This window comes from Canis lupus, chromosome 6 (genome assembly GCF_048164855.1).
Source record: "Canis lupus baileyi chromosome 6, mCanLup2.hap1, whole genome shotgun sequence".
Taxonomy (NCBI): Eukaryota; Metazoa; Chordata; class Mammalia; order Carnivora; family Canidae; genus Canis; species Canis lupus.
The window spans coordinates 43,388,689-43,414,994 of record NC_132843.1 but is presented as its reverse complement, the minus strand read 5'-3'; the positions used below and the strand labels follow the sequence as shown (position 1 = coordinate 43,414,994).

The following is a 26,306-nucleotide window of genomic DNA, read 5'->3' as shown; positions in this document are numbered from 1 at the left end:
AATAAACCCCTTTTTGAAAAGCTTAAAAATCTCCCAGGTAAAAATTATAATAGTATTAATGAGTAACAGGAAAATTTTTTTAAAAAAGATAATCTCACTAGTTGAGGTGCTGCTATACCTTTAATTTCAGCCAGGATCCGAGATATGACAACTAATTCAGAGAGAAAACAAACACAGAGTGGCTGCATTGGGAAGGACTGTGTTCTCTCTCCTCTCAGCCCCTGCAATTTGGCCTGACATCCTGGAATCCAGTGGCCTTGCTGTGGCTGGAGAGCTGGTGGCCATTGAAGCAGATTACCCATGCTTCCCTCAAGAAATACACGCTTAGCTAAGTCCTCAGGAACGTTTTCTCAAGTTCACTTTACAAACAAGACACTCGGATTCCGTCATGTATACCCATGTCCCACAGCGCCCCTGACTTACTAGCAAAACAGTAGCACCAATTTTTTATTTGCATAGAAAACTAACCATAGGGTATGAAGTTTATTTTTGTGTTTTTGTTTGTATTATGAAATTACCCTAAATTATGTTTGAAAAGTCATTGACATTAAACCATAATGTCATTTAAACATCTTATTTAACAAAATAAGATGAACGATGATAAAAACAAGCCTAAGTTTGCCTGGTAACATTGCAGGGAGTGCATTCCAGAGGACTATTGTCTAAATTAATCGGTCAAGAATTTTTCCAATGAAAGAGGACAGAGATGTCCTGTAAGTCATTCCTCTGCAAGTAAAAACACTGTCGTCAAAGTTTTCCCCTGATCTGAAATGTATTTGCGCCCAAAAGAGCCCAGCAAAGCTGGTTTCCTGTCACTTTAGACTGACGTCAAACTCCAGCTGAATGAATGGTAAACTGTTCCATTGTGGGTTTTTTCTCACAAAATATTTCTTCTGTGTGTAGTCTTTGATTACTGCACAGCTGGTATATTTTTACAGACTTCATTTAGGCCATTTATTCTAGGCTAGGTTTGTTCTATAGGAAAGGACGCCCCCCCGCCCCAGGTATCTTATGGTTTACAGCAGAAACAATAAGAACTGGAAGGTTGAAACTGATCTTCCCATCTCTTTTGATCTTTTCTTTGCTGCACTGTTTGCCTGTCACTGTGTCTTAGAGGGTTGCTTCCCTACCCTGAATGTTAAAATGCTGGTGCTGTTTCAGTTTTGATCGTTTTATTTTCTTAGAGGAAAAAAAAGGGGGGAAGCATTTGCTTTGAACAAATAACACACTAAGAATTAAGTGGACTTTGCAGATTCGATATGTGAACCAAAAGGCAGTGGTTGGCTCTGCGACCCACCAGCCCACTAACTCAGCTGGCGTGGCTGCTCAGAATGTAGGATCTGGAGTTCTTCACGCAGTATTAGTGCGTGTTTCCCTGATTGCCAACCTTGGCCCGACGGTTGTTTTGACACAACCTTCTCTCAGGAGTCAGCCAACCCTCTTTCTGGTCTCACAGGTTTGGGTTCTCAGCCAACTTCAGATAGCTCTTACTAGTAGCCTCCTCTCTCACTGTGTATGACTTCCAAGGTACCCAGTGGCCCACTTTTCTACCTGGAGCCCCAAAACCATTCCATAATGTGATAGAAAACTTTCCAAACCAGAGTTGCCTGGTGAGATTGCTTCACCCCGGTTGTGGATGTGCCAGCTGTGCCACAGTGCTGCTCACACAGCACATTCTGTATCATACTGTAAAACATCTGCTGGAGAAAAATAGACTCTAAATTTTCTTTGCTCCAAGTGGGCTCATTCTCTTCAGCTAATGGAGTCATCCTAATAAAAATCTCGCAGTATGTAGTAAATGCTTTGTCTCATTATCTGCAAATGTCCGTGTAATTCTGAGCTTCGCTGTCACTTCTAACCACGTAACTTTTACTCACTGTTCTCACAACAAAGAGTATTCTTATTTGCCAATAACCATCTCAATCCATACAAGGATGAGCACTTATCCTTGACTGGGGTGAGGTTTGCTTCCATTCGGGTTCAGTACTTCTGGGGACAGGAGGGATTATATAGTCTCTTCCTTGTTCTGTATCACTCTGGTCAAGATCATTTCTTTGCTAAAATGCAAGTGAAAAATAGACATCTCTGCTGAAAATCACTCACTCTCTCTGGCTGAAGAGTTTTCCTCTGTGTTTTGTTTTCAGAACCCTCGGCCTCAGGAAAGCCGGACCGTGTTCAGCGGCTCAGTCAGTATTCCATCCATCACTAAATCCCGCCCTGAGCCCGGCCGCTCCATGAGCGCCAGCAGCGGCCTTTCGGCAAGTGAGTGCTGCCCTGGGTGCCCCTGCTCTGGCCTCGTCCATGCATGCATGCTCTGGTGGCCTTCTGGGTAGGGGGCCAGGAAGCATGGGTGCACTGTGTTTAGCAAGTGATCATGGGGTCCTTTTCGAGTTCCCGGTCCATCCTGGAGACAGATGCTTAACACCTCAATCTGTGATGATAGATGCACCATGACAGAGTAACAAGCAGGGGGCTATTAGGGGTGATTCACACTGAGATTCATTAGGAAGGTCGCAGGCCTACCCTAGGGTTGATGCCATGTTTTAGTCACTTTTGATTGATTCAGAGGTGGCCAGTGTGGCTATCTGGTGTAGTAGTCAGGGACTGACCCCAAACATAAAGCACAAGTGGTATAGGCAACGGTCAGATCAAACAGAGAGTTGCAGAGCAAGCGGAGGCATTTTTATTAGAAATATAATGGGAAGCCTCTGAAAAATTTAAGCATGGAAGGGTGACCTTTATCCAATTCACATTTTTAAAAAACCTCTCCGACTGCCAAATGGAGACTGGATACAGGGCAAGAGTGGAAGTGTGCCTCCTGGTGGGGCTCAGAGTGGCCAGCAAGAGTGACAGGGCCTGGGGGACAGCGGTGGAGGAGAAGGGAAGGCAACAGGGAGACACTCAAGGGTGAAAACAGTGAGGCTTGGCAGGGCATTAGTTGTGGGAGGTGAAGGAGATGGAAGAGTAACAGGTGACCCTCGGTTTCCTGTGGGAGCAGTGGGTGCCAGGGTCTGGAATGGCTGGCAGGACATGAGGAAGGAGACCGGGGACACATGAGCAGGATGGCACTCGTCACTCATCCAGTGACCATCCAGGAGACAGCAAGTCTTCTGCTGGGGCACCAGGGCACTGTCATATGCAATCGAGCACCTGCTTTCAGGTGGCTCGCTTGCCGTCTTTATTGGCAGCTTCTCTCCTTCCACCCCGAACCTCGGCACTGCTGGTCTTCTACTTCACACAAAGCCCTGCGCTCAGGGGCCACAGAGAGAAAACTCTGCTCCACACTGGGCTTGTCCCCCTATAGTCAGAGCAACTTCAAGGGCCGGGGCGTGGGGGGTGTCAAAAGGTACTGTTTGTCCCAGGAAAGGTTCAGGGATGCTAGCAGCTGCCAGCCTCAGAATAAGAGGCGTGCAGAGAGGCAGTATTTGGTCATGACAATGAAATGTCTCTAGTGCGCTGAGATCTTTGGGAGTTCCTGGATTACAAACAGCGAGCTAGATTGTTAGACAATCGGCACTGCTTCTGACTCGGGGAAGACTGTTTGTAGCCAAGGGCTGCTTTTCTGTCCCTTTTGCAAAAGTAGCTTGACATCGGCCTAGAGGTTGGAGGTTGTACGTGCAAGGTGCCACCAGAAGTGCATTCCAATTGTGTCAAGCATAACCTTAACAAGACCTCTCACCGTGCCCACAGCTGGTCTCTGGGGGCACGAGCTCACATTCAGTCCCTCGGTCAGAAATCGTATCTGTTGCCTCCCGTCCTTGAACAGTAGATATCTGAGAGGCAGTCTCCTGCTGTGAATCCAGTTTGTTGTGTCTGCAGCAGACGTTGGAGTCAACCCTGCTCTGTGCTGCCTGTTGCTTCCAGGCCCTGGCGATACAGAGATGGGGGCTAGTATAGTAGTTACTTCTCGTGCAGAAAGTGGTACCCTGAAACTTAGATCGAAACAATGATCGGGGGTGCCTGGGTGGCTCAGTCAGTTGAGCGGCTGACTCTTGGTTTCAGTTCAGGTCATGTTGTCAGGGTGATGGGATGGAACCTGCTTGGGATTCTCTCTCTCCTTCTCAAAAAAAAAAAAAAGAAAAGAAAAGAAAAACAATGATCCTTGATCATCTCTGTCCGTTTCTAAGGGTCAGGGATCTGGGAGCAGCTGAGCTGGCTGACTCATGTCAGGGTCCCCGTGGCTGTGGCTGGAGCGAGAGCCAGCCAGCCTCTCATGCAGCTGTGGTTGGGGACTGTGTTCCTTACTATGTAGGCCTGTCTCTATGGTCCCTGAATGTCCTTGTGCAATGGTGGTTGCTTCCCCCAGAGCAGGTAGACAGAGAGGCAGGTAAATGGAAATGGCAACATTTTTATAAGCTCTTCTCTGGGGAGACCCCACCCCTCTGTGGTGCACTGTAGAGTCCTCAGACTACCGGCAGGCGTAAGCCTCCAGAGGGGAGGCTCCCATGCATGGGGCTTTCAGCTTCAACGTCTGACCCTTTGTCATTGCCTCCTTAGAGCATCGCTGCCCTGGGTGCAGGGCCCTGACAGTGAAAAATCTAGCCAGTTGGAAAAGTAATAACCATTTTATTTTCTTTTTATTAATGGTGGCTACATAGATAGTGGATTTACATTATAACTAAGTTTTCAAGATTTGAGATGCAAAGAGAGTATTACAGCATTAACAGTTGTGTATAATCCCTGCTCCAAATATATATATATATACACACACACACACACACGCACAAAAGGAATCTGCTGTATAATGTGTTACATTCCCAGCAAGATCTGGACAATACCCACAAACAGATCAGTATTTATACAGCCAAATTCATGATTGGTCATGCTATAAATAGATAAGCTCTGTAGTCAGCCTCCAATTAGCTCAGATTAGGTTTGCCACTGCATGAGTTCACATCAAGCTTATGAAAACACTTTCCATCTTCAGGGCTTTGGTTTTACTGAACAGCAGGTAAAGATGGGCCCTGTAATGGAAGGCTGTGAAGGGCCCGGGGCCGCCACCTCTCAGGAACCCATCAGGGGTGCTCGGCTTGAGATCCTTAGTGAGAAGGCCCTCCCAGGAATTCCAAGGGGCTTCTTCTGTGTCAGGTGCCACCTCCTGGCTTTCAGAAGAGTCCAGGTCATGTGAGAAGTTTCCAGAAGGTTCCAGAAGGACAGCCAGCTGCGAGAGTCACAAGAAGTAATAGAGAACCCTGTTGTCAGTCTCCACAACCAGAAGCACAGATCTTTCAGAGCCAGAATCAGGATGGCTTCACGATGCAAAGTGGCTCCGTCCCAGTCTCCCCGAAGAGGAAGACCCACTCCTGTCAGCCGCCGACTCACAAGGGAGCCTCGCCTCTCCTGAGGTCATGCAGAGTCAGAGACCTTGCCGCCCAAGCCCCAGAGCCATCAGCCAGTGCTCCTTAGAGGAGGCTGTGCCCAAGGACATAGTCTCAGCCGGGACCACAGTCCTCAGACTGTCCCCAGGCCCCTTCTGCTGACCTGTCACAGCAGCCTTGCTTTAATGTGTTAAGATTGGAGTGGTCCAGTGTGACTTTTCTTTGAAAGGAACATTCCTAAAGTTTGTTCTTAAAAAAAGTGTACATCACGGAGGTGGCATGAATTTCTTGTGTTCTGTAAATGGCACTCGAATGAAGGCAAGGAGATGGTTAAGAAGAAGGTGCAGCCTGGAGAGAGCCCCCCGCGAAAGTGCACCTTGCACTCTTGAGAGTGTGGGCCCCACTGTGCACTTTCTGCCCCTGGGGTGCAGGCCCCACTGTGTGCCTTCTGCTTCTGGGGTTTTCCATGTACCCAGGGCTAAGCTGTTCCCATAGAAATCCCATAAAGCAGAAATTAGGCATTATCTACAGGTAGAAACAGAGACCCAGGTAAAGAAGGTACTTGAAGTCACATGGTTAATAAGCAGAGCCACAGAAGCCTCTGGTGCTTCGGATGTTCTCTTCAGAATAACAAACTTTTATAAAAACAATGTACTGGATAGTTTCCGTGGCCCTGAAGCAACAGGGAATTGGGATGAGTTAGCCTTTGGGAAGGTGGTGACCCAGGGGCCCAGAAGAGCCACCTCCAAGGAGCGACAAGCACCTTCATGGCGATCATAAAGATCAGTGAGTGGCTAGTGAGTGACCCCTGCAGCAAATGGGGTGCTGGGGGGGCAGGTTCCAGGGTGCAGGAGGAGGAGCCTCCCCCCCCCAATCCTCCCGAGAGGTTCCAACAAGGAAGCCTGAGGTTCTGCTGCTGTGGGTCAACGACAGGTCCAGGCTGGGGCATCTGTAAGCTCCCCAACACGGGATAGGGGTGACTCTGGACATGCGGGGGGCCTAGAGCACATTCCCAGGCTGATGAAGACTTTGTGTCTTCATCGTCATGAGGTGCCTGACACAGTCGTCTTTGATGCTCTTACAGAATTCTTAATGTAAAACCACTAGATTGGGATTTATTTTTCAACCAGCAGCAAGTGAAAACAGTCATAATCTGTATCTTATATGGACAAGTCAGCAGTCTTTTCAGTCCAAGTGGTTTTAATATGGAAGCTCAGCAAGATTAAAATGTTTTTTAGGAAAAAAACTAAAGAAGAAGGAATGGGACACCTGGGTGGCTCAGTGGTTGAGTGTCACCTTTGGCTGAGGGCGTGATACCAGGATGCTGGGATCAAGTCCCACATCGGCTCCCCGCAGGAAGTCTGCTTCTCCCTCTGCCTGTGTCTCTGCCTCTCTCTATGTCTCTCATGAATAAATACATAAAATCTTTTTTAAAACAATAAGGAATACCAAGAGCTTTGAACAAGTAGGAACAATTCCCCAGTATTTCCGAGGGTTTTGTCTCCATCCTCCTCCCTCCAAATGGTGCTGGTCCCTCCTTTAGGTGCCCCCACTCTGACACTGAACCAGAGTGTGATTTTCAAGCTCACCTTTTGTAGCCCAGGCTTCTGGGCCTGCGGGATGGATGCAGGATAGAGATGCTCTCGGGTTCCTCACTCTGTATGCAAATCCTTTAGCAGTAAGGTGCTGGGTGCTCCAGCACTTAACAGGCCTCAAGAAGGCTGCCCCTCACCGGCTGGCCCCCCATGGGTTACCGGCTCACCGTCCCCCCCTCCCAGGTCAACACACTTGCACAGGGTGTTCTCTTGTCCACCTGTGTGAGGTCTGACCTCAGTGCTGTCCCATAGGGTCATCTGCACAGAATGGCAGTGCATTAAAGAGAGAATTCTCCGGAGGAAGCTATAATGCTAAGTGGCAGCCCATGCCCTCCCCATCAGAGGGCTCCTTGTCTTCCGGAGGCATGGACCAGGGAAGTGACGCCCCAGCCAGGGACTATGACGGAGAGGTGAGTGGGGTGTGGGCAGCAACTGTGTCTGGTCTGGAGAAGTCCTGTGTTAAACAGATTCACACACTCACTGCAGTGATGCCACCACCTTAAGAATGGCCTCAGCTGCAGTGAGGGCAGGTTTGGGGAGGCCTGATGTGGCCAGTAGGTTACACACTGCAGTTTTGCAGAGATGTTCTAATAGCTTTTGTGTGAAAGTGACCCACATTTCCAAAGGCCTGCAGGAAGGGCTGTGAACGCTTGTCATATTCCATGCCCTTTATTGGGCTCAGAAAAAAGGAACTCATTACTGACCATGGACCAGTCACACTCAGTTATTTGCTCTAGGTGCCTGCAGGTCACCTGTGGGGGGCAGCACTGAGCCCATGCCAGTCCTTTGCTTCTCACTACTGTCTTCTCCGGCCTACAGGACTCGGATTCTCCGAGGCACTCCACAGCTTCCAACAGCTCCAACCTCAGCAGCCCGCCCAGCCCAGTGTCACCTCGGAAGACCAAGAGCCTGTCCCTGGAGAGCACCGACCGTGGGACCTGGGACCCGTGACCCTGACCGGCTCCGGCTCCTCCCTCTCAGCCCCTTCTGCTGCCCTGTCTCCACGTCAGTCCCCTACCCCTGCCCAGAAGGTCCAGGGCCTGCTGCAGGAGCAGAGTGGGGGCTCGGGACAGTGACATAGTTCTTGCAGCCCCTGCCCCACTCTGTGTTGCCCTCCCCCCACGCCCCCTCTGCCCCCACCATGTTCCCTCCACTTAACAGCAACAGCCCTAAAGGCAGACTCACTGAGCAGCTTCGAGGACTATTGATTCCATTTCCTACACTTAGAGTTGCTTCCCATCATCGTGTCCCCTCCCCAAAGGTAGCTCAAGTAGACGGAGGCCCGGCAGATCTGTTCCCACTGCAGAGTCGTCCCGTCATCCCCACTGCCCGCCGGGCTCTGCACCCAGCCGCCTGCCCTCCCTTCCCCCCCGCGCCCCCTGCACCCACAGCCAGTCGACCTGATTGTTGCCAGTAAATCCTTATCCACTACAACAGTGCATATTTTACTACAATACAGAGTTTAAGTACACAAATGTAGAGGTTAAATACTGAATGTACATAGTAAAAAGCATCTTGTATTCAACAAAGATGGATTCCTATATAAGAGAGAGATCATTTAATTTAAAGAAATGTGTTGTTTCTTGTCTGTTTTCCAGCTAAGTGATTTCAAGGGTAGGAAGGCCTCACGCTGATGTTCGTAGACGTTCGTAGACATTGGTAGCCGGAGAGGGAGACAAGACAGTTCCCTGTGGTCGGGCCACAGTCCCCCGGGGGCTTCAGGAAGACATTCTGAAAGCCCGTCTGGCCGCTCTGGGCTGCAGCCTGCGCTCAAAGCTTAACCCTGGAAGCCGCCTCAGTGGCAGCAAAAAACACTTCCACGTCTTTCACTAGCAATAGAATTCAAACCACACTCCTCGGTTTTTATTGTATTTTGGTATCTTCTGCAGAAGAATGTAGAAATGCAGTCTTGTCACCTCCCGAGTCCTTCCACTGAAAGCACGCAAGGGATGGCACAGCCTCCGAGGGTCCTTACCCAGGTTCCTGGAAGTGCTTTCCTCTGGGCTAAGCCCGCTTCCCCCCGCCCTCCCATCCCTGGCCGGGCTCCTTGGGGAAGCCTGAGAGTTTAATTACCAAATAATAGAAAACCTGACATGCAAGAACTTGAACAGCCTTAACCAAATATGCTTTCCCACCCCTGGGGGAGAACAGAACTGCTCCTAGAGCCGGGCAGGTGGGGCCGTGGCAGGTGCAGCCGTGGCCCTGGCCCTGGCACTACGGTCCGGGCGCCTGGTGGAGCTGCTGCTGTTCGAACCACCCAGGAGGCGAACGCACAGCCCCAGGGGCTTCGGATCTTCCCGAGTAGTTCATCAGTTAAGCACATGAGCAGAGAAAGAAATAAAATTATCTCATGGAAGTGAAGAGAATCTGGCTCTCTTACTTTTTATCTAAATTTTTCCTAGAACCGGCAGTGAGATTTCCTCCTCTTTTTAAACTGCAGTTCCCGAGCACCGTGACCCCCGTGGCACATAGTCCTCTGCGGAGCTGGGACCCGGTCCAGGCTGCCGCTGCTCTGAGACGTGCCCGATGCTCGGTGAGGGAACAGAGGCCCAGTGGAGGCCACCGCGCCCAGACTGCTGACGGTTTGCTGCACACAGGGCACGAGCCACCACACAGTTCTCCTCTCTAAATCTTTTGCTGCGGGGAAAGACGTGTCATGTGAAATACCCCTGGACATCCCTGTGTCAAGGACCAGGCCATGAGTGGTTCCTGCCCTGGGACCCAGTTGCCCTGGGAACTCAGCACTTCCCAGCAAGGACAGAGGCCCCCAGCCAGTGGCTGCCTCCCACCCTCCCGACCCTCCCTTGGCTCTCACTTCCCTCCCCGGCCTCCCGGGCCAGGGGTCACAGGACTCCGCACTACGGCATTAGTTTGTAGCTTCGACAACTACGTGAATTGGTGTGGCCTGTAGGTGCTTATTTTGTAAAGGATGCTTTTAGGGTCAAAGTGTCACCCTCCCTGCGGTCTGGACAGCAGTTCAGGGAGTCACCACAGGGCAGAGGAGAGAGACCCTGGAGGCAGTGGTGACCCGGGGACCTGCACCCTGGCACTTCCGCGTCTTCCCTCAGCAATCTGAGGCCGTGTAGGTCAGTTCTGAGCAGAACAAGTTCCAACAGCTGTCCTGTTGGGAACAGGGGGAAACAGGTGCCTGCCACAGGTGATAGTTTAGGGGGGCGGGTCTTCCTGAGATAATGATCCTTCAGGGCTTACCCCACACGCAGATATGAAGTAGTTACCCTCAGAAGCTTCCGAGAAGAAGGATCTGAGAAGACAGGAAGGGATCCAGGGAAACAGAGGGACCATTCAGAGGGCTCAGGAGGAAGGACTGCTGCCTGAAGCCCTCCTTTGTTCTCTTGCAAGACCTTTGAAAAATGCATACGGCAGCAGGAACATATTTCACAGTAGGAAGGACAGATCAGTGGGGCATTTCTGGAATAGTCTGTATGTATTGGTATTTTGGTGCTATGTCCAGCCAATTTGTTGTCTATCCTGGAATTCTAATTTAATCTTGTGTGCTTTGGGTATAGAAAAATCATCCAGCATATACAGATCTCTTTCCTTTTGCCAAAAACAAAAGCCTTCCTCCTTGTCAAACGATTAGTAGACTTCCCGTTTGTAGTTCCGGGCACACGCTCCCCCTTCAGCCAGGCAGGCCCGTTTCCGGGAGCACAGTTTGAAGGCTCGGAGCGGGAGATGCGCAGGCCCCCACGCTTCTTGTCCCCAGGCTTCTGGGACGAATATGAAATCCCCGTTCTGTTGACAGCGACAGCCTGTCATTCCTGGCTGGCTCTCGGCCTCTCTGCCTTCCATATGGTTAGAGTCATGTCATTTTGTTACTTAGTGGCCACATCTATTTCTGTGGAAGACAGGTTGCATTTAAACCGACTCTCCGGTATCTGCCTAGAAGAGCCGGAGGGGGCGCAGGCAGACATCCCAAGCAGCCCAGTAGGGCCACGTGTCAGCCCGTAGTGGTGGTCACGAGCCCTGTGGCCTCCCGGCTGAGCGGGACCCTGAAAGCTCCCCATCCCGGCTTTGGCCGGGGCGGCACGCTCGGCAGTGGTCGGACCTGGCCGCTGCCCGGGTCCACGGGGCCCTGCGCCCCTGGCTCCCTGCCCGGCCCAAGTCGTACAGGTGAGCTGCGGGACATTCCACTGAACCCGTCAGGCCTCTTTCCTTGTTAGGACTTTAATGATCACTCAAGTGAGATCCTCTGCAGAGTCCTGCTGGAGAGGAGGGCTGGCTTGCACGGGCGCCGTCCACCCCTTGGCGCAGGCCGGCCCCGCCCTCCTTCCCAGGGAGGACAATCGCCACACACAGGAGCCACGTCACTTATGAGGGCCGCTGAACAACAAACCTGGAAATTTCATGAAAACAAAATGACCTGCCTTTTTATTTGATAGTGTAATATCATTTATTTTATAAATTTTTAGGGTTTTTTCTCATTGTAATATTATTGTACAGTTTTGCATGGCCTAGGTGTAATCATTTTTTTGTTTAGAATATAATGCTGACAAATGTGTGTATGGAAGGGAAAAAGATGCTTTGGCCTCTCCTCTTTATTGACTTTTGTTTGGTTTTATACCCTCAATGTCTTAGAGAGGTTTATAAGCAATTCTCTGCTACCAGACAATGGTGTGGATTCTTTTGCACAGAAATATTTAAGGTGGGATAGTCAAAAATGTAACAAGACTCCTCACCAATATTTTATGTTGGTATCACTTAATATTAACCAGAATTTGATGTATTGCAATAAAACAGGGAACTGTTAGACCTGACGGTCTTGTCTTTCTTTCCCTGATTGCAAGGTCTGAGCGATGGAGGAAAGGTGACTGACTCCTCATCTTGCTAGATCCTGCCTCCTGTCGTCCCCGTCCTCATCCCAGCGTGCTCCTTAGCCTGCAGAAGGATGCGGGATTAGTTTAACCAGGGACTTTGCAAGTTCGCCCTGTAGCTCAGGTAAGGGTGGCTGTGAAAGAGGCCAGGCCTGTCGGCGGCCTCTGTGGCCCCCTCCGCATGCACCTGCCACGCTGGGACTCCCTGTGCGGCCGGGTTTCCGCCCCAGTTGTCACTTCTGACTGTACAGACCTGGGGGCTGCCTGGTGTGTCCGCTGTGCTTGTGATCCTGAGTTGGTTAGAATGGCACATCTGGGGACACCAGGCAGCCTCAGGGCCTTACTAAGGAAATCTGAAGCCCCTCAATCCCCCGCCCCCGGTCCTGTTCACATGCAGCAGACAGCAGCTGATGTCCCTGGCAGATCCTGGGTGTTGCCACATCTGACCCTCTGTCTCACCCAAGGGGCGTTATGCTCTGGGGGAGCTCCAGGCTTTCTGTAAGAGGCCGGTGGGAGGGTCGGCTCTGCGGGCTTACGTGGCCACTGTGTCCCCAGATGACTTGCCCGTAGACAGAGGGCCCCACATGGCCACAAATTGCAGTCTGCCAGCCCTTGAGTAGTGGAAGGGGAGCTCGGGCTGCGTGTCTGGTCTCATTCCAGACCTGGGTCCCTGGCGGCCTGCCCATCATCCCGTGGGCTCTGAGCCTGCCCCATACGTGCCTGCCCTGACGGCCACAGAAGGCACTCCTTTATAAACACACAACCTCAGTCAAAAATGCAACAGCCTCCAAAAGAGCCTCGACAGCTCCGGTGCCAGGCTCCCAGCTGCTGTCACTGAGACCAGCCCAACCCCTATTCTGTCATGGAGCCGTCTCCCTGTGTTCATCACTGCCTGCTGCACACCCACTGGGGGGATGCCAGCTGTGAAGGCCCCACGGCAATGCTCACAAATGCCCAGGCAGAGGATTCAGCTTGCCTTGGGAAAAGCCACAGCCCAGGGGGTGTTGTCCCTCAGCATGGCTGTCCCCTCAGATGCAGGTGGGCAGACCCTGTTGGCAGGGGTCACCACCGTCCCAGCTAGCTCTTCCGTGCATGTGATGGGGTGGGTGCCTCCCCCCCCCAGCCCTCCCCTCCCCACCAGGGATCAATCTGGGCCCAACAACCTGGGGTGTGACACCGGTCTCAAGCAGGTCACAATCAGCCCAGTGCCCTTTACGAGTAGAAGTCACACCACAATTCTAGGAGAGTGGGTTTTAGGTTTTTTAATATTGAAACAAATCAAACAATTACAAGAATTGTACAAAAATGAACAGCCTGTGGTGACCCCTCGGGTCTAAACAGGTGACATCTGCACATTCACCTCCTTCCACAAAAGCCCCCGCCCTGGAGCAGGAAAGAGGGGCCCTGCACACCGATCTCTGGCTCCTCACCCCTCCCAGGGGCGGCCGCAGATCTCCAGAAACTTCCACTGTCCAGAGCATTGAGCCCAGCCAGCGAGCAGGCCAGGCCTCACATGGGGAAGCATACTTGCCGGCACGGCTCGGAGCACAGGCAGAGGAAACACACACCTCATCCCAGAGACACGCAAGCCTTACCCTCTACGAACATTCGGTAAAATCTAAAGGGGCTTCTCTAATTCTGGTGGCAGGGAATCCAAGGGCTCCTCACGTTCCCAGGAGGAGAACCACCATTACAAGGAAAAGGGGGAAACCTGCTGTCTTCACTCATTTCAGAGGCTAAGCGCACACGGAGCAGACCCCAGAGGAGCCAGGGCTGAGACGGCAGTCTGGCTGTGGGAGGTTGGGGTGCCGGGGACAGCTGGGAGGGTCCGGGCGCCAGGGACGGTTGCGGGGGCGCCCAGGACCCCAGGGGGCAGCCCAGCTACTGCTGCTCAGCCCGCTGCTTGCAGTAGTTGCTGTAAGCCTCCTCGAACATGGACTTGCAGGGGAAGCGGGCCTTCAGCTTGGAGCAGATGAGGAAGGAGCCCCCCATCTTTCTGTGCAGGGAGTAGGTCTCCTCAGGGGGCGGGACGAGCCGGTGCTTCAGCATGATGGGGATCAGGTTGTGGATCTTCTCAGTGGTACTCTGCGTGCCAAAGTCAAAGGGCTCCTCCGAGGCAAAGGCCTCCCCCAGGATGAGGATGGCATCCAGGTGGGCGTCCTCCATGGCCTGCGGGGCGTGGCAAGGGGTGGGGGGGGTTACCCGGGCATGGAGCTCTCCCACTGAGTGGTGGTGAAGGCGAGGGGAGGTTAAGGGGGTGTGTGATTATTAAGGAGACTGATGAATGGTGGGTAGGGTGGGGTTGGGGGGGAGGTGGGGCTGGGCCAGGGGGAGTCCTCAAGGACACCAACACCTCTCATCCATTCACAAGTCAGGGTTTGGGGAAAGCAGCTGCTGCCCACCCTCCCCGTGCGAAGTCCCACGGAGCCCTGGAAGCCATGGGCCGCTGACCTTGACCTCATAGCCAGTGAGGAACTTCATCTCTATGGACTTCCTTAGCACCGCCTCCCTGTCTCTGTCGGCAGCTGCCCTGATGATCTGGGCACATGGGAGAGGCAGTGAGTGGCACAGAGGAGGCACCCCCCACACTCCCTCCAAGCTCCTGGCCTGGGAGCCCACCGGGCTTTGTCCTCCAGTGGACACCAGACACCATGCAGGAGGACAGCAAACCCGTCTCTCGCCCCCTTCCCAGCCTCTAAGCACCCCTGGCCCCTGCTGACCTGGATGTAGAGGTCCGTGAAGGACCGGTCATATTCCCGAGTCGCCCCAAAGTCCAGAAGAGCCACCTGGAACAAGCAACACGGGGGAGGTTTACCTGCTACAGCAGGGCCAGACCCCAACCTCAGGGGCCCCCAGGGAGGTGCCCAGGGCTCACCTTGTGCTGCTGAGGGTCATAGAAAAAGTTGGACCAGTTGGGGTCTGTCTGCATGAAGTGGAACTCAAACAGCTCCCTCAGGCACAGGACTAGGATGTTATAGCAGATCTGGGGGGGGCAGGGGGGGACATGGTGGCACCAGGCCCAGTCTGGGGCCCAGGGAGCCACCTCCCGTCCTCCCCCTCCAGCCGCCCTCCCCCATTGCACACATCAGGACTCCCGATGCTGAGTGTCCCCAGCAGGGGGACCTGAGAGCCCCCGGTGACCCCTCCCTCCCTCCCCACCGTGTCCCTCACGGTGACACGGCCACTGTGACACACACCTCGTTCCGGATCTCCTGGCTCAGCCCCTCGGCCTGGTCTAGGGGGAAGCCTGATACCAGCTCTGTGGTCAGCACATGGGGGCTGCAGAGCTCGTCCACGATCTCGGGCACATAGAAGAAGGGATGGTCCTTCAGCAGCTCCCTGAGGGTGGGTTGGGGGGGTCACATCCTGATGCCAGAGCCTCCCACCCTCACCCCCAAGATGGGCACTGAGGAACGGAGCCAGGCAGGGTGTGGCAGTGACCCCAGGTCCCAACTACAGCCACCTGCCCCTCAGAGCCACAGGGGCCTTCACCCCAGCCTGGAGGCTGCCTCAAGCTTGTCACCTGTGTCCCCCACGGGAGCCCCCAGCCATGAGCCCCACCTGAACTTCTTGGCGCAGGCGGCCTCCCGTTGGTAGTCACACTCCAGGGCCAGCTCCCGCCTCAGCACGTCAATCAGGTGCTCAGGGAACAGGCCTGCGCCGGGGAGCAGGGGGTCAGTGGGGGCTGAGGGCTCCCCAAGGTGGCCCCCTCGGATCCCCAGAGTCCATCCTGCGGGCCTGCCCCTGACCTTCAGGAAGCATGTTGCTCATGTTCAGCACGGCCATGAGATTGTTGACGTCACTGTTGATGCTCTGGGCTACACCAGGGTACTGCGGGGAAGCAGAGGGGTCCCAGGCAGGGCCCCGCTAGGGAGCCCCGCTCTCCCAGCCGAGGCCCACCCAGACCCCATGCCTAGGGTGAGTGAAAGATGGGACCTATGATGCGCCAGGACGCCCAGGCCCCACCAGCGGCCCTCATGCCACTGTGCCTCCCCCAACCTCCCCAGTCAGGGCCCCACCCCCCTGACAGACACTGACCTGTCCCCTCCCCGCCTCACCAGCCCAAACCAAGTCTGCAGGGAGGCTGTGCCACCAGAAGTCACTCTCAGTGTGTACTGCCCAGTGCCCAGTGCTGACCAGGTGCCGGGGACGGAAATGCTAAGACCCAGGCCCCACCCCGGAGCGGGGGCACACAGGGGTGGGGGGTGCGGACGCCCCAACACTGCAGGGCCCCCGAGGATGGCCGCATACACCGGGCGCCTACCTGGATCTTCATGGCCACCTCGCGGCCGCCCTTCATGCGAGCCAGGTGTACCTGGCCGATGGACGCCGCGGCGAAGGGCCGCTCCTCGAAGTACTCCAGCTTGTCCCGCCAGCCGGGACCCAGGTCGTTGTTGAGAGTTTTCTGGCAGGAGAGGTGAGGGAGGGGCCGTGAGCACAGCCCACCCCAGGGACACCCTGACAAGCACCCCCAGGCTGTCCCCCTCAGGCTACTGCAGTTGACCCCCAAGGGTGGGGGGACGGCCAAGGACCCAGACACCGCGCCCCCCCCATCACCAGCACCGCCTGCTCACAGTCATCTGCTTCAGCGGCATGAAGTCTGCGCTCTGCCTCACCCGCTCGAAGATCTTGGCCAGATGGGGGTTGATGAAAGCATCATCTAGAAGGCACCAGAAGGCACAGAGCAGAGGCCTCACCCCTCAAAGGGCAGGAGCGTGGGGCAGGGGCAGCGCAGCCCCCTCAGCCCCACTGTGGGGTGGCCCCGGGATGGAGGCAGACGCGCTGCTCCATGCACCAACCGAGGCCACACTGCAGCCCCCCAACTCCCCCGTGCGGCCAGGAGCCTCTCCCCACCCAGTATACCGGCCCCCAAGGCCATGGACCGTGGACGGAGCCCCAGGGAGGCCCAGGGAGGCCCCAGGGGGGCACGCACCCAGGCACTGCGGCCGACACAGGCACGAGACAGTGGCACCCGGGGCGCAGGGGGCGTCCGTGCAGCCTGAGGGCCCCTGCACAGCAGCAGGTGGGCTCGCTAGCTCACCCAGCGACCTGAGAGGGCGGCTTCTTAGAAATAATAGACGCTTTTCAGAATTATAAAACAAGCAAATTTTGGAAGTAAAGTGAAATAAGGTATCAAAAATACAGAGCCTGGCCCCTACAGAGAACTATTCCTTTTCCCTCTGACCCTACAGCTGTGGTCACGCTGCGCAGAGGCCGCTGCAGCCTGCTTTCCTCACGGTGGTTTCTCCCGGTGTGGGCGTCCTGAACATTCTACATGTCTGTGTGTCCAGGACCACAGAGGACGCTCCTCCTGCGCAGAGCCCGGTGCACATCTCTGACACTGTCCTCGTGAAGGGCCACCACACAGGGTGTCCTGGACTCGGGGCTGGCCCACAGAAGGGCTGTGGAGGCACCCCACTGGCCAGGGGGTTAACTCCCAGCTCACGCCCCCGGTGAGCCCTGCGGTGCCAGGAGGGGCCTTGTCTTCAAACTCCCCTCGCAGGAGCCAGGCCTTGGGGGCACCCCCCTCCCACCGTGGCCCTGATCTGGGGCCCATGTGCCCGCATACCCCAGGTCCTGCGGGGGCAAGCCCGCGACCTCCCCCACCAGCACCTCCAACCCACACACGCAGCAGCAGGGGGACCCTCACCAACTTGTGAGAGGTCAGGACAACCCACGAGGCGAGAAACAGGAGCACAGGCTCCTACTTCAGATGTTCTTAAACATCCGGCTGGTTAACAGCCAGGACTCCAGCAAGAGGGCCCAGTGGTGGGGACACACCCCCGTCCCCTCCCGAGGGGGATCAAAGCGCCATGCCCCCGCCCCCCGGTGCCCACTTACCCTGGATGCTCAGCATCTGGCCCAGCTTGAGCGCCGCCCCGCGCACCTTGCACAACGTGCGCACGATGCGCTCCGCGTTGGCCTCAGACAGGAAGGGGCTGGAATCCAGCACAGCTTTCTTCCCTGCAGGCAGGAGCCAGGTCAGTGCGCACCCACCGGCCCCTCTCGGGTGTCCACACACCTCATCCGACCCAACCTGGCCTGGCCAAGCAGCCCGAGGAGGATGAGGTGGGCCTGCGGGCCTGGGGGTGCCTCCCGGGGCTCCACGCCTCATGAAGACAGGGACAGTACGGAATGTCGGGGCCACACACGGGCTCCGGCCTCCCGAACTTCCTAGAAACCAGCATGGTGCTGACACCCTGCCTGGTGCTGTGGAAGGGCCTCCCGGGCACCCAGCTCTCCCCAGGCCTGATTCTGGAACCCACCCATGCACACACACACACATGCACATACACGCACATGCACAGACACGCACATACAGACACACATGCATATACACACATGCACACAGGTACACGCACACAGGCACATGCACACGGACATGCACACACACATGCTCACAGGCACGCAGACATGCCCACACCCACACACACATATGCACACACACACAGAGCCCCTCCCTCCCTCCGTAGTGGTCCCTGGGGCCTGCTGGGGGTAGCACTGAAGGCCATGCTCAGCTGCTCAGAGGCAGGGGTACGAGGACAGAGGGACCAACGTGAGGACGACTGTCACTGTCCCTCCCACCCAGGTAGGGGACAATGGGCAGCTGGCTGCAGAGGGTACAGTCCTCCGGGGAGGGAAGCACAGGGTCCAGGGCAGCGCAGTGGTGGTGTACCCCTCCCTCCACCCAGGAGGCCCTGGGTGCAAATGACCTCCGACTGGCACGAGCAGGGGTGGCAGGTGGCAGGTGAAAGGGCAAGGAGCTGGCAGGCGGCGGTGGGGGGAGGGCTGCAGGGCATCAGGGCCTGCTGACCCCATCCTCCCACCCCAACCCCAGCGCAGCCCAAACACCAAGTCCCCTTGTTCTGAAGTAGGGAGAGGCCGGAGCAGGGCTTTCTCCTCACCTGCTCGGGACGCTGCCCCTGTCCACCCCAGCTGCTCCAGCCCGGGACACCCACTGCTCTCCCTGCGCTCTGTCCTGTGAGCCCAGTCAGATCTGTCCCCACACTGTCCCCATGGTGCCAGGCACTGTCCTCAGGCCCCATCACCACCGGCCTGGCCCAGCGCTCCACGGGGGAGCCAAGTCCTCACGGAGGGAAAGGCACAGGTGAGGGGGGTGGGAGAGGGCGGGGGGGCAGGAGGGACACGGGGATTGAGGCTCCGGGGACGTTCAGTCTGCAGATGAGAAGCCCCTGAGAGCAGCCGCGAATCCACTGTGGAAAAGCGGGGAGGAGGAGAAGGCTGGCGGGGAGGCTGCTGGCCCTCAGCACACAGCCCCTGCCTGGGGCGCTCCTGAGATCTGGGGACCGTGCTCAGTCCTCCCAGGCCTTCCAGACAGCACCCCCACAGCCCAGGCATGGCCGGTTCTGAGAGCGGTCTGGGGAAGCCAGGCCACGGCGGGCAGGCCCCCCACTCACGGGAGGCCCTGCTGGGGCAGACCGGGCCTTGCTGGCCAGGGGCTCCGGAGCCCCCTCGGGACTGCCCAGGTCACCCAGCAGCTCTCAGGCCATGCTCTCTAAGCCCCCTGACCCCCAGTCAGGGTCCCCACTTCCCTGACGAAGGTCACCAGCTGTAACCCTGGAGCCAGTTCTCTGCTTGGCGGAGGTGGGCCGGAGAGCAGCCAGCTTCCAGGGGGACAGGAGGGGGCTGTGCCCAGAGAACACTGGCTTCTCATTCCAGAGAGAGCCCATCTTCGCTTCCCAAAGTATCTCGGTGCCAACACTAAAAATACCCTCACTAAACCCTCTCTGTCCTCCGGCTCCTTCCAAGGACGCTCGGTGTGCCCCGTGCGCCCCTCCCTCCAGGAGGCCCCTCATCCCCACAGGGGGTTCTTGCAGGTGAAGCAGGGCCATCCAGGTGTCCAGAAGGCTCCCTCGCAGCCCCCAGTGGAGCCCAGCCCTGGACTTTCGGGGGCCACAGTGCAATAGCACAGTGGGCGTCCCTGGGTCCCCACAGAAAAAGGAAGGAGCTGATGCCCCCTCAATGGCCGGGGGCACCCAGCTTAGATCTTCAAATATTTGGGAAATCCACCAAGCAGAGGCCTCTACCAGCCCTGCTCTCGATGCCCCCAGGGCCCCAGCCCAGACAGGTCGGTGGGAGGACATCCAGGGGCCCCCAGACCCAGTGTCACGAAAACCACCAGTCTGCAGAACATTCTCCATGAAGTACACCCCCGACCAGGCCACCCCAACTAGGGGACTGACGGCTGGGACCTCATGGGCCCAGGAAGGCAGGGGACAGAGGAGTCGTGATCTTCACCTCGGAGACAGAGGGTCCAGGGCAAGAGAAGGGGCCGCTGTGGGTGTCTGGGCCAGGGCAGCAGGGCTTGAAGGGTCTGTGCCAGTAGCACAAACATCCCTCACCCACAGCCCCATGGGGAGCCCTGCACCCCGACAGCCCCACGAGCAGGGCAGAGGCAGGACCAAAACAGAGGCTCCAACAGGAAGTGGGTGGGTGTGCCCACCACCAGAGGAGCCAGGAAGGGCCAAGCAGAGCAGCCTTGAGGCCTCAGCAGACACGGGGGCACCATATACGTGGAACATGGGGCAGGAGGCGGCCCCTGGGTGGGGGAGGTGGTCAACACTCCAGAACGGGGTTGGGGGCGGGGGTGCTGGGAGCTGACTGGCCCACCTCCCAGGGCCCAGCTCACCTGAAGGGTCCTCTGGGCGGAGGCTCTTCTTGGCTACTTCGGCCAGGGCCCCAAAGCCTAGCCCCACGGCCAGACCTGCAAGGAGACGAGGCACTGGGCACAGGTGCAGGGCCTGCCCACCACCCCCACATCCACGAGGCCCAGAACGGCCCCATGTGGCCCCGCCTTAGCTCCCGGGGACCCTCGCTGACAGTCCAGACCTTCTGAAAAGGGACAAAAGGAAGGAGGTACACAGGCGCTGATTTCAGATGTCTGGCTCCAGGTGGGCGCCTGTGGGAAAAGGCGTCCCCCACCCCACCCCTGCTTGTGAGACCCGTGAAGAGGCTAGAAAGCGCACAAGTGTGACGCGGTTTCCCGGCATAGACACAGCCCAGTGATGGTCTGTGGGCCAGGGAGGCGGGCGGCACAGCAGCCCCCACACCCAGAGGGGTGAGCTGACCCCGGGCACCCTGTTCAGCGGGTGAGAAAACCAGCATGTGCTTCTGTGTTTTCCAAGGTTTGCACAATGATCATGTATTACTGTTATGAAAAATATTACTGCATTTATTGAAAATGTTATTTAACAAAAAAATAATAGCAAATAAGTGGTAAAAGTGAACAACAATTTTCAAGGTAACCTAACCTTACAATGTGCTTAGTGACCATCCTAGCCACCGGGTCACCAGCTGGAAGCCCACGGGTCGGGGCGAGAGCTCCCAGTAGGGCCAGGCACCGGCAGCGCTCCGGTGCTTGCTGTTACCGTCACTAATTCTGTTCAAGATGGTTGGAACTGGGCTGCCCAAAAGAAGTACAAGGCCAGCCATGTGCACAAGGTTAAATTTTCTAGTAGCCACGTTAAAAAAAAAAAGACAAAAAGACAAAAGGAAGTGTGGGAAGTGAATGCATGTTGTGTATTTTATCTAACATAATACATCCAAAATATTATCAGGAAGTCCTCTTGTGTTTAAGACTTATCAGAGGTGTTTCACTGTTCTGTTTTGGTTTTGTATGGAGTCTTCAAAACCAGTGTGTACTTTGCCCTCACACAGCGCCACCCCCGCCCCCGGCCCGGCTGGGGCTGGCGATGCTTCAGGCGCTCATGCACACAGCACAGGGCAGCGCAGGATGAGCCGAGCTCTGGAAGCCACAGAAAGGAGCCAAGCACCCAGAAATGGCCCTCACGCCCACCCAGACACGGGTGCCAGGGCCTGTTTATCCTGCCAACCGGCTCTGGGGGGCCCTGGGCAGGGAGCGGAGAGCAGCCATGCCAATTAAACATTAACTCCCCTGCTGCCTGCCCACCTCACCCCACCCAGCACCGTATCTGACTTTGCAAACTAAGTGATAACAAGCAAGGTTAACTTTCAAACAAGAGTAACCTGCACCACGGTCTCTCTGCTTCTAGACTTTTCTCTGCCTGCATCAAGTCCAAAGACAAGCCCAGGGTTAGCCAGCCTGGCCACTGCGAGCAGAGGCGGCCCACCAGCTCCCCTGCCCCTCTTCTCCCCCAGATGCTATGTCAAACCCTTCCCTGGCCATTTCTAGGCCACCAGGCAGGGCCGAAGCTTTCCAAGGGCAAGGACGTGTCATTAAATCACCAAAAGAACATTCTGCAGAGAAGGCCTTCAGCGGCTCCTGTGGCCCTCCAAGCTCCCCGGGGAGCTTGCCCAGCACCAGGCCCGATGTGCTGCCAGCTGATGGGCTCCCCACTGCAGCCAGCCTGGCCGCCCTGACCTTGGCCTCAGGAGCTCCCGGTCCCCCGCCACCACCCGGCGAGCTTCAGGCCATTGCAGAGCCTCGTGGAGGGGGAAGCACAAGGCCCAGGATGGCACTGCCCTCCGTGCCGTGACCCACGATCGGCCCGCCTGGCCCACGCGGCCTGCCCGCAAGGAAGACGACCAGCCCCGGAACCAGTGCTGCAGCCCGCGGCCCGGCCAGCTCCGCCAGGAAGGCTGCTGGCGCTTCGCTCTAGAACAGAGCTTCTGCCGTCAAGAAACGCGGGGCAAGTAGACGGCTCTCCCCGGAGACCGGGGAGCCCTGGGCCAGCTTCCCGGCCCCCAGCCCAGGCCTTCCTCCCTGAGGAAGAACAAACACCATCCGAAGGCGAAGGCGGCGCCATCGGTAAGGACGCGTGGCGAGAGGGGCCCCGAGCGGGAGGAGGAAGCACAGGTTTCTGGCGACTCTGGCCTGGGCGCCCAGAAACCCGGCCCCCTCTACGGGGCAAGGCTCGTGGGGGCTTCTGCGCAACAGCCGCGGGCGAACAGATTGCTACGGACGACAGGCCGCGCCAGGCACTGTTCCGGGGCCCCGCTTTCGTGACACATCTTCTAAGACACAGGAATGTGGGTGCCCCTGCCCCTTCCGTGCGGGTCCGAGTCACGGCAGCCTGCGCGGCACACCTCCACCCTCGCCACCCTGTCTTCCGATAGGATACACCTCTGTGGCCTTCTCTCTTCCTCGATATATTTCTTTACTGACATTATTCACTTTTTTCACTTTTGGAATCCGTGATCACCAGCAGAACCACACACGGACAAGTGGCATCACGTGGTCACTGAAGCACACCACGGGTGACACAGGAGTCCCACAGTGCCCCTGCCCCTTCCTGAGGTCAAGTCTTTTTTTTTTTTTTAAATAGACTCCACACCCAACGTGGCAATTGAACCCACGACCCCAAGACTGAGAGTCACGTGTCCTCCGACTGATAAGCCAGGTGCCCCTCCTGAGCTATTTTTTAAAGCAAAGCCTCTTTTCTGGGACTGAGGGTCCCTTAACCTTTCACCTTCTAAAAATACTAGGGTTCCCAAGGGTCCATTTGCTCTACACCCCATTCCTGGCACAGTCTTCTCACATCTGTTCCCTGGATCGGATTTCGCAAGCGGCCCCACACATCACGTCGCCCTATCTCCTCCTGCTTCTACATGTTTGGTTTCCTCCCGTTCCGTCCTGGTGCCCTCAGCACCCCCTCGCCGCTGCCTCACTGGCAGGACTGCAGGTTCCTGGCGGAGGCCTCTGGCTGCCACACGTGCGAACGAGCGGCGCTCGGCTCCTTGGGAGATCAGCCTCCTCAGCGGCCAGCCTGACCCACTGGAGTCTCATCTCTGTCTTTCAAGCCTCCTTCATTTTCCAGACACACGGGAGGCCGGGAAGACAACTCCTCTGAAGCAGGAATTGGAACAGGGACAGAAGATACAGATAAGAACGTGGGAGACACACAGGACCGTGGACACATTATACGTCAAACACGTGTTGGGGGACAGAACAGGGCAGAAGCAGCACTTGAAGAAATGACCAGAACTTCCTGATGCTGACAACAGAAATATCAAGCCACAGATTGAAATATCCTCATTGAAGCCAATGCAAGACCTGTACTGTCCAGGGCCTGGGACTTCCGCAGGGCCAGCGTCCACCCCCGGCCCAGGGCTCAGCCACGACTGCGGGCTCCGGATCAACCCAGCAGGCTGCAGGTGGTGGTGCCTAGACCCGGAGCACGCCTGTAAGGGTCACCGTGTGCACGGGGCTCCGCTCCGGCCCCCCCGCCCCCCGCCACCTCTGGCAGAGGTCTCTGAGCACACGGCCAGCTGCCCGTGGAGGGCTGCCGGAGCCTGACAGGGGGTAGGCAGCAGAGTCCACGTTTACAAAGTCCGAAGTCAATGCGGGTCGCCAGTCCAGCGGAGTGTCCCATCCCGGGAGTGAGAGGCGCCCAACGGGAAGAACGTGCAGAACAAAGGGAGCCAGGTGCTACGTCCAGAGGTCTAGGCCACCCCGGCCCTAGAAGTGCCAGTCCTGCCAGAGCCTTCGCCATATGGTGGCCTCGTGTCCACAGAAGGCCCAGCAGACCCTCCTCTTGGAGGAAGACGACATCCCAGCCTGCACTGCTCCCAGAGGCCCAGAGCCGAGCTGCAGTGGACAGGAGGTCGTGAGAAGCGGGCAGCAGCCGGCGGAGTGGAGAACTTGGGGACAGGGCAGGCAGGGGCGGCTGGCTCTGCCACACTGCTCAGGCTGGGGTCCGCAGCATCACCCCCCTTCCTTCTTAGTGTGGGGAGGAAGGAGGCGAATGCCTGCCAACCACTGTGGGCAAAATCCCTCCCTGCTGGGCTTTATCAGAGTCTCTGCTCCCAGGTCTGCAGCTTCTGAAAGTGGCCTGCACAGGGGAATCATAATGTTCCCCACGCTGCGGCCCACCAAACGGACAGCCCAAGCCAGGAGTCCCTCCATCCTGTGGGAGGAACTCTCCCAGGGGTGAGGCTGGCTCTTATGCCATCTTGTTGCCTAGCCCACCCTGAGAACTGTCCCAAGCCTTGGGCCATACGGCAGCTGCTCCTCTGCAGATGCCCACCCCATTCTGGGCCCACGGGATCCTATCTGCTCCCCTAGATGACCATACCCCAGGCCCTCTCTCTCCAGGAGGCCAACCACACTAGCTCCGTGCAAATGATGGATCATGTGCATTTTAACCTTTTTTTCCCGTAATATGAATATCCTGGTTTTGTATTAGGCCCTCATTCCCACGCTGTGTTCTCAGGTACATGAGAGATCCCAGGGGTCAGGGGGCAGCAGCTCCAGGTCTACACAGCAGAATACTTGTGTCACCAGGGACAGCGATTATGTGGAGGGCGGAGCCTATGGAGCCACCTCATTTGTGCACTGGAGTCAGCTCTTCAGCCACAGTGTCCTCTCGAAAGCCCTCCCTCCACCTGTGGTGTTCCAGAGAGAGAAGATTTGAACTTGTCTAGGGCCTGATCTTCTCCTGGAAGTCAGGAAATTGGTCTCGACAGGAACATGTGGTGCCAAGGGGAAGCCAGTGTTGACTGAGGGTTGTCTATCCATGTCACAGAGGGTTCTTGGTCCAGACTTCTAGTCCCAGAGCCCAGGACTCACTGTTCCTACCACATCCAGCCTTCATGGGACTCTGCGGGGCCTACCATGCACAACAGGGTGTGTGTGTGTGTGTGTGTGTGTGTGTGTGTATCTGTGTGTTAAAAATGACTTGGTGGAGGGGGGGGCACCTGGGAGGCTCAGTCAGTGAAGCATCTGCCTTCAGCTCAGGCCATGATTCCGGGGTCCTACGATCGAGCCCTGAATTGGGCTCCCTGCTCAATGCAGAGTCTGCTTCTCCCTCTCCCTGCTGCCCCGCCTGCTTATGTGTGTGCACTCTCTCTCTTTCTCTAATAAAATAAATAAATAAAATCTTTTTTAAAAAATGAGTTGGTAAGAACAGGTTTAGGAACAACACCTCGGGACCCTTCTTGAGCTGCCCGGGAATGGGTGTCTGAGGCAAAGCCTACATTTCTTACTTTATAAATTCTGGGCTTTTCCTGTCAGCTTCCAGAGAGACCATCAGCCATGACTTCTCTGGTGCCCAGAGCCACGTCCTGCCTGCCGCAGCAGTGGCTGGGTTCGCGAGGAAGAGAGAAAGCTCCATTCCTGTGCCAGGAGAGCCCCACCAACCTCCCTCCCTGTGCCAGAAGGGGACAACTTCACAGAGCACCTGGGGTGACGCGTCCACTTGCTGCTCACTCTGGTGATCGTATTTGTCTGGCCTCCAAAGGACAAACATGTTGGTCTTCTCCCTGTTCCTCTGGGGTTTTATTGTTTATAAACTTTTCATTTTGAGAAGAAGAGCCAGAGCATCTCTGACCAAAAGTTCTGTTCCAGGAATGGATCTGGATCACAGCCTGGGGCCCCTGAGGTGGGGGCTGAACCTCCCTTTCTCTTGTGCTCCCTCCCTACTTTGGCCAGGTCTGTCCTAAACAATTGACTCCTACCCCAGCCCCTCTTCTAATTCCCACTCCCAAAAACTGCCCTACACACACACACACACACACACACACACACACACACAGGTCTGAAGAAGCTACGAACACGCCAAGCCTTGTTCCCAATCTCCTGTGTCAAGACCATTCCTGGATGTGGTTCATACCAATGCACT

General features: G+C 56.3%; 2 protein-coding genes across 25 annotated transcripts in view; one reads left to right on the top strand and one right to left on the bottom strand.

The window, feature by feature from the left end:
- The window catches only part of CDC42BPA (CDC42 binding protein kinase alpha), a 306,715-nt gene extending 297,436 nt beyond the window's left edge, over nucleotides 1–9,279 (top strand). For 21 of the 22 annotated variants that reach the window (XR_012032812.1, XM_072830229.1, XM_072830236.1 and 18 more), the window contains 3 exons: nucleotides 2,145–2,262; nucleotides 7,166–7,323; nucleotides 7,733–8,485. Coding sequence is in view for 21 of the 22 variants with exons in the window: in XM_072830229.1 (XP_072686330.1) it covers nucleotides 2,145–2,262; nucleotides 7,166–7,323; nucleotides 7,733–7,864 (408 nt within the window). In the remaining variant the exon portion in view is untranslated. Of the gene's footprint in view, nucleotides 1–2,144; nucleotides 2,263–7,165; nucleotides 7,324–7,732 lie in introns of all 22 variants that reach the window. The other variant, XM_072830231.1, reaches the window with a different exon arrangement.
- Nucleotides 9,280–12,992: 3,713 nt separating this feature from the next.
- Nucleotides 12,993–26,306, bottom strand: part of COQ8A (coenzyme Q8A) — a 37,691-nt gene continuing 24,377 nt past the window's right edge. For all 3 annotated transcript variants that reach the window (XM_072830238.1, XM_072830239.1, XM_072830240.1), the window contains exons 5-15: nucleotides 20,396–20,470; nucleotides 17,587–17,709; nucleotides 16,320–16,405; nucleotides 16,010–16,150; nucleotides 15,495–15,576; nucleotides 15,307–15,400; nucleotides 14,943–15,084; nucleotides 14,621–14,728; nucleotides 14,466–14,531; nucleotides 14,197–14,283; nucleotides 12,993–13,914 (exon numbers count right to left, since the gene is read on the bottom strand). In XM_072830238.1, the coding sequence (XP_072686339.1) occupies nucleotides 13,627–13,914; nucleotides 14,197–14,283; nucleotides 14,466–14,531; nucleotides 14,621–14,728; nucleotides 14,943–15,084; nucleotides 15,307–15,400; nucleotides 15,495–15,576; nucleotides 16,010–16,150; nucleotides 16,320–16,405; nucleotides 17,587–17,709; nucleotides 20,396–20,470 (1,292 nt within the window). In that variant the 3' untranslated portion in view covers nucleotides 12,993–13,626. The remainder of the gene's footprint in view (nucleotides 13,915–14,196; nucleotides 14,284–14,465; nucleotides 14,532–14,620; nucleotides 14,729–14,942; nucleotides 15,085–15,306; nucleotides 15,401–15,494; nucleotides 15,577–16,009; nucleotides 16,151–16,319; nucleotides 16,406–17,586; nucleotides 17,710–20,395; nucleotides 20,471–26,306) is intronic.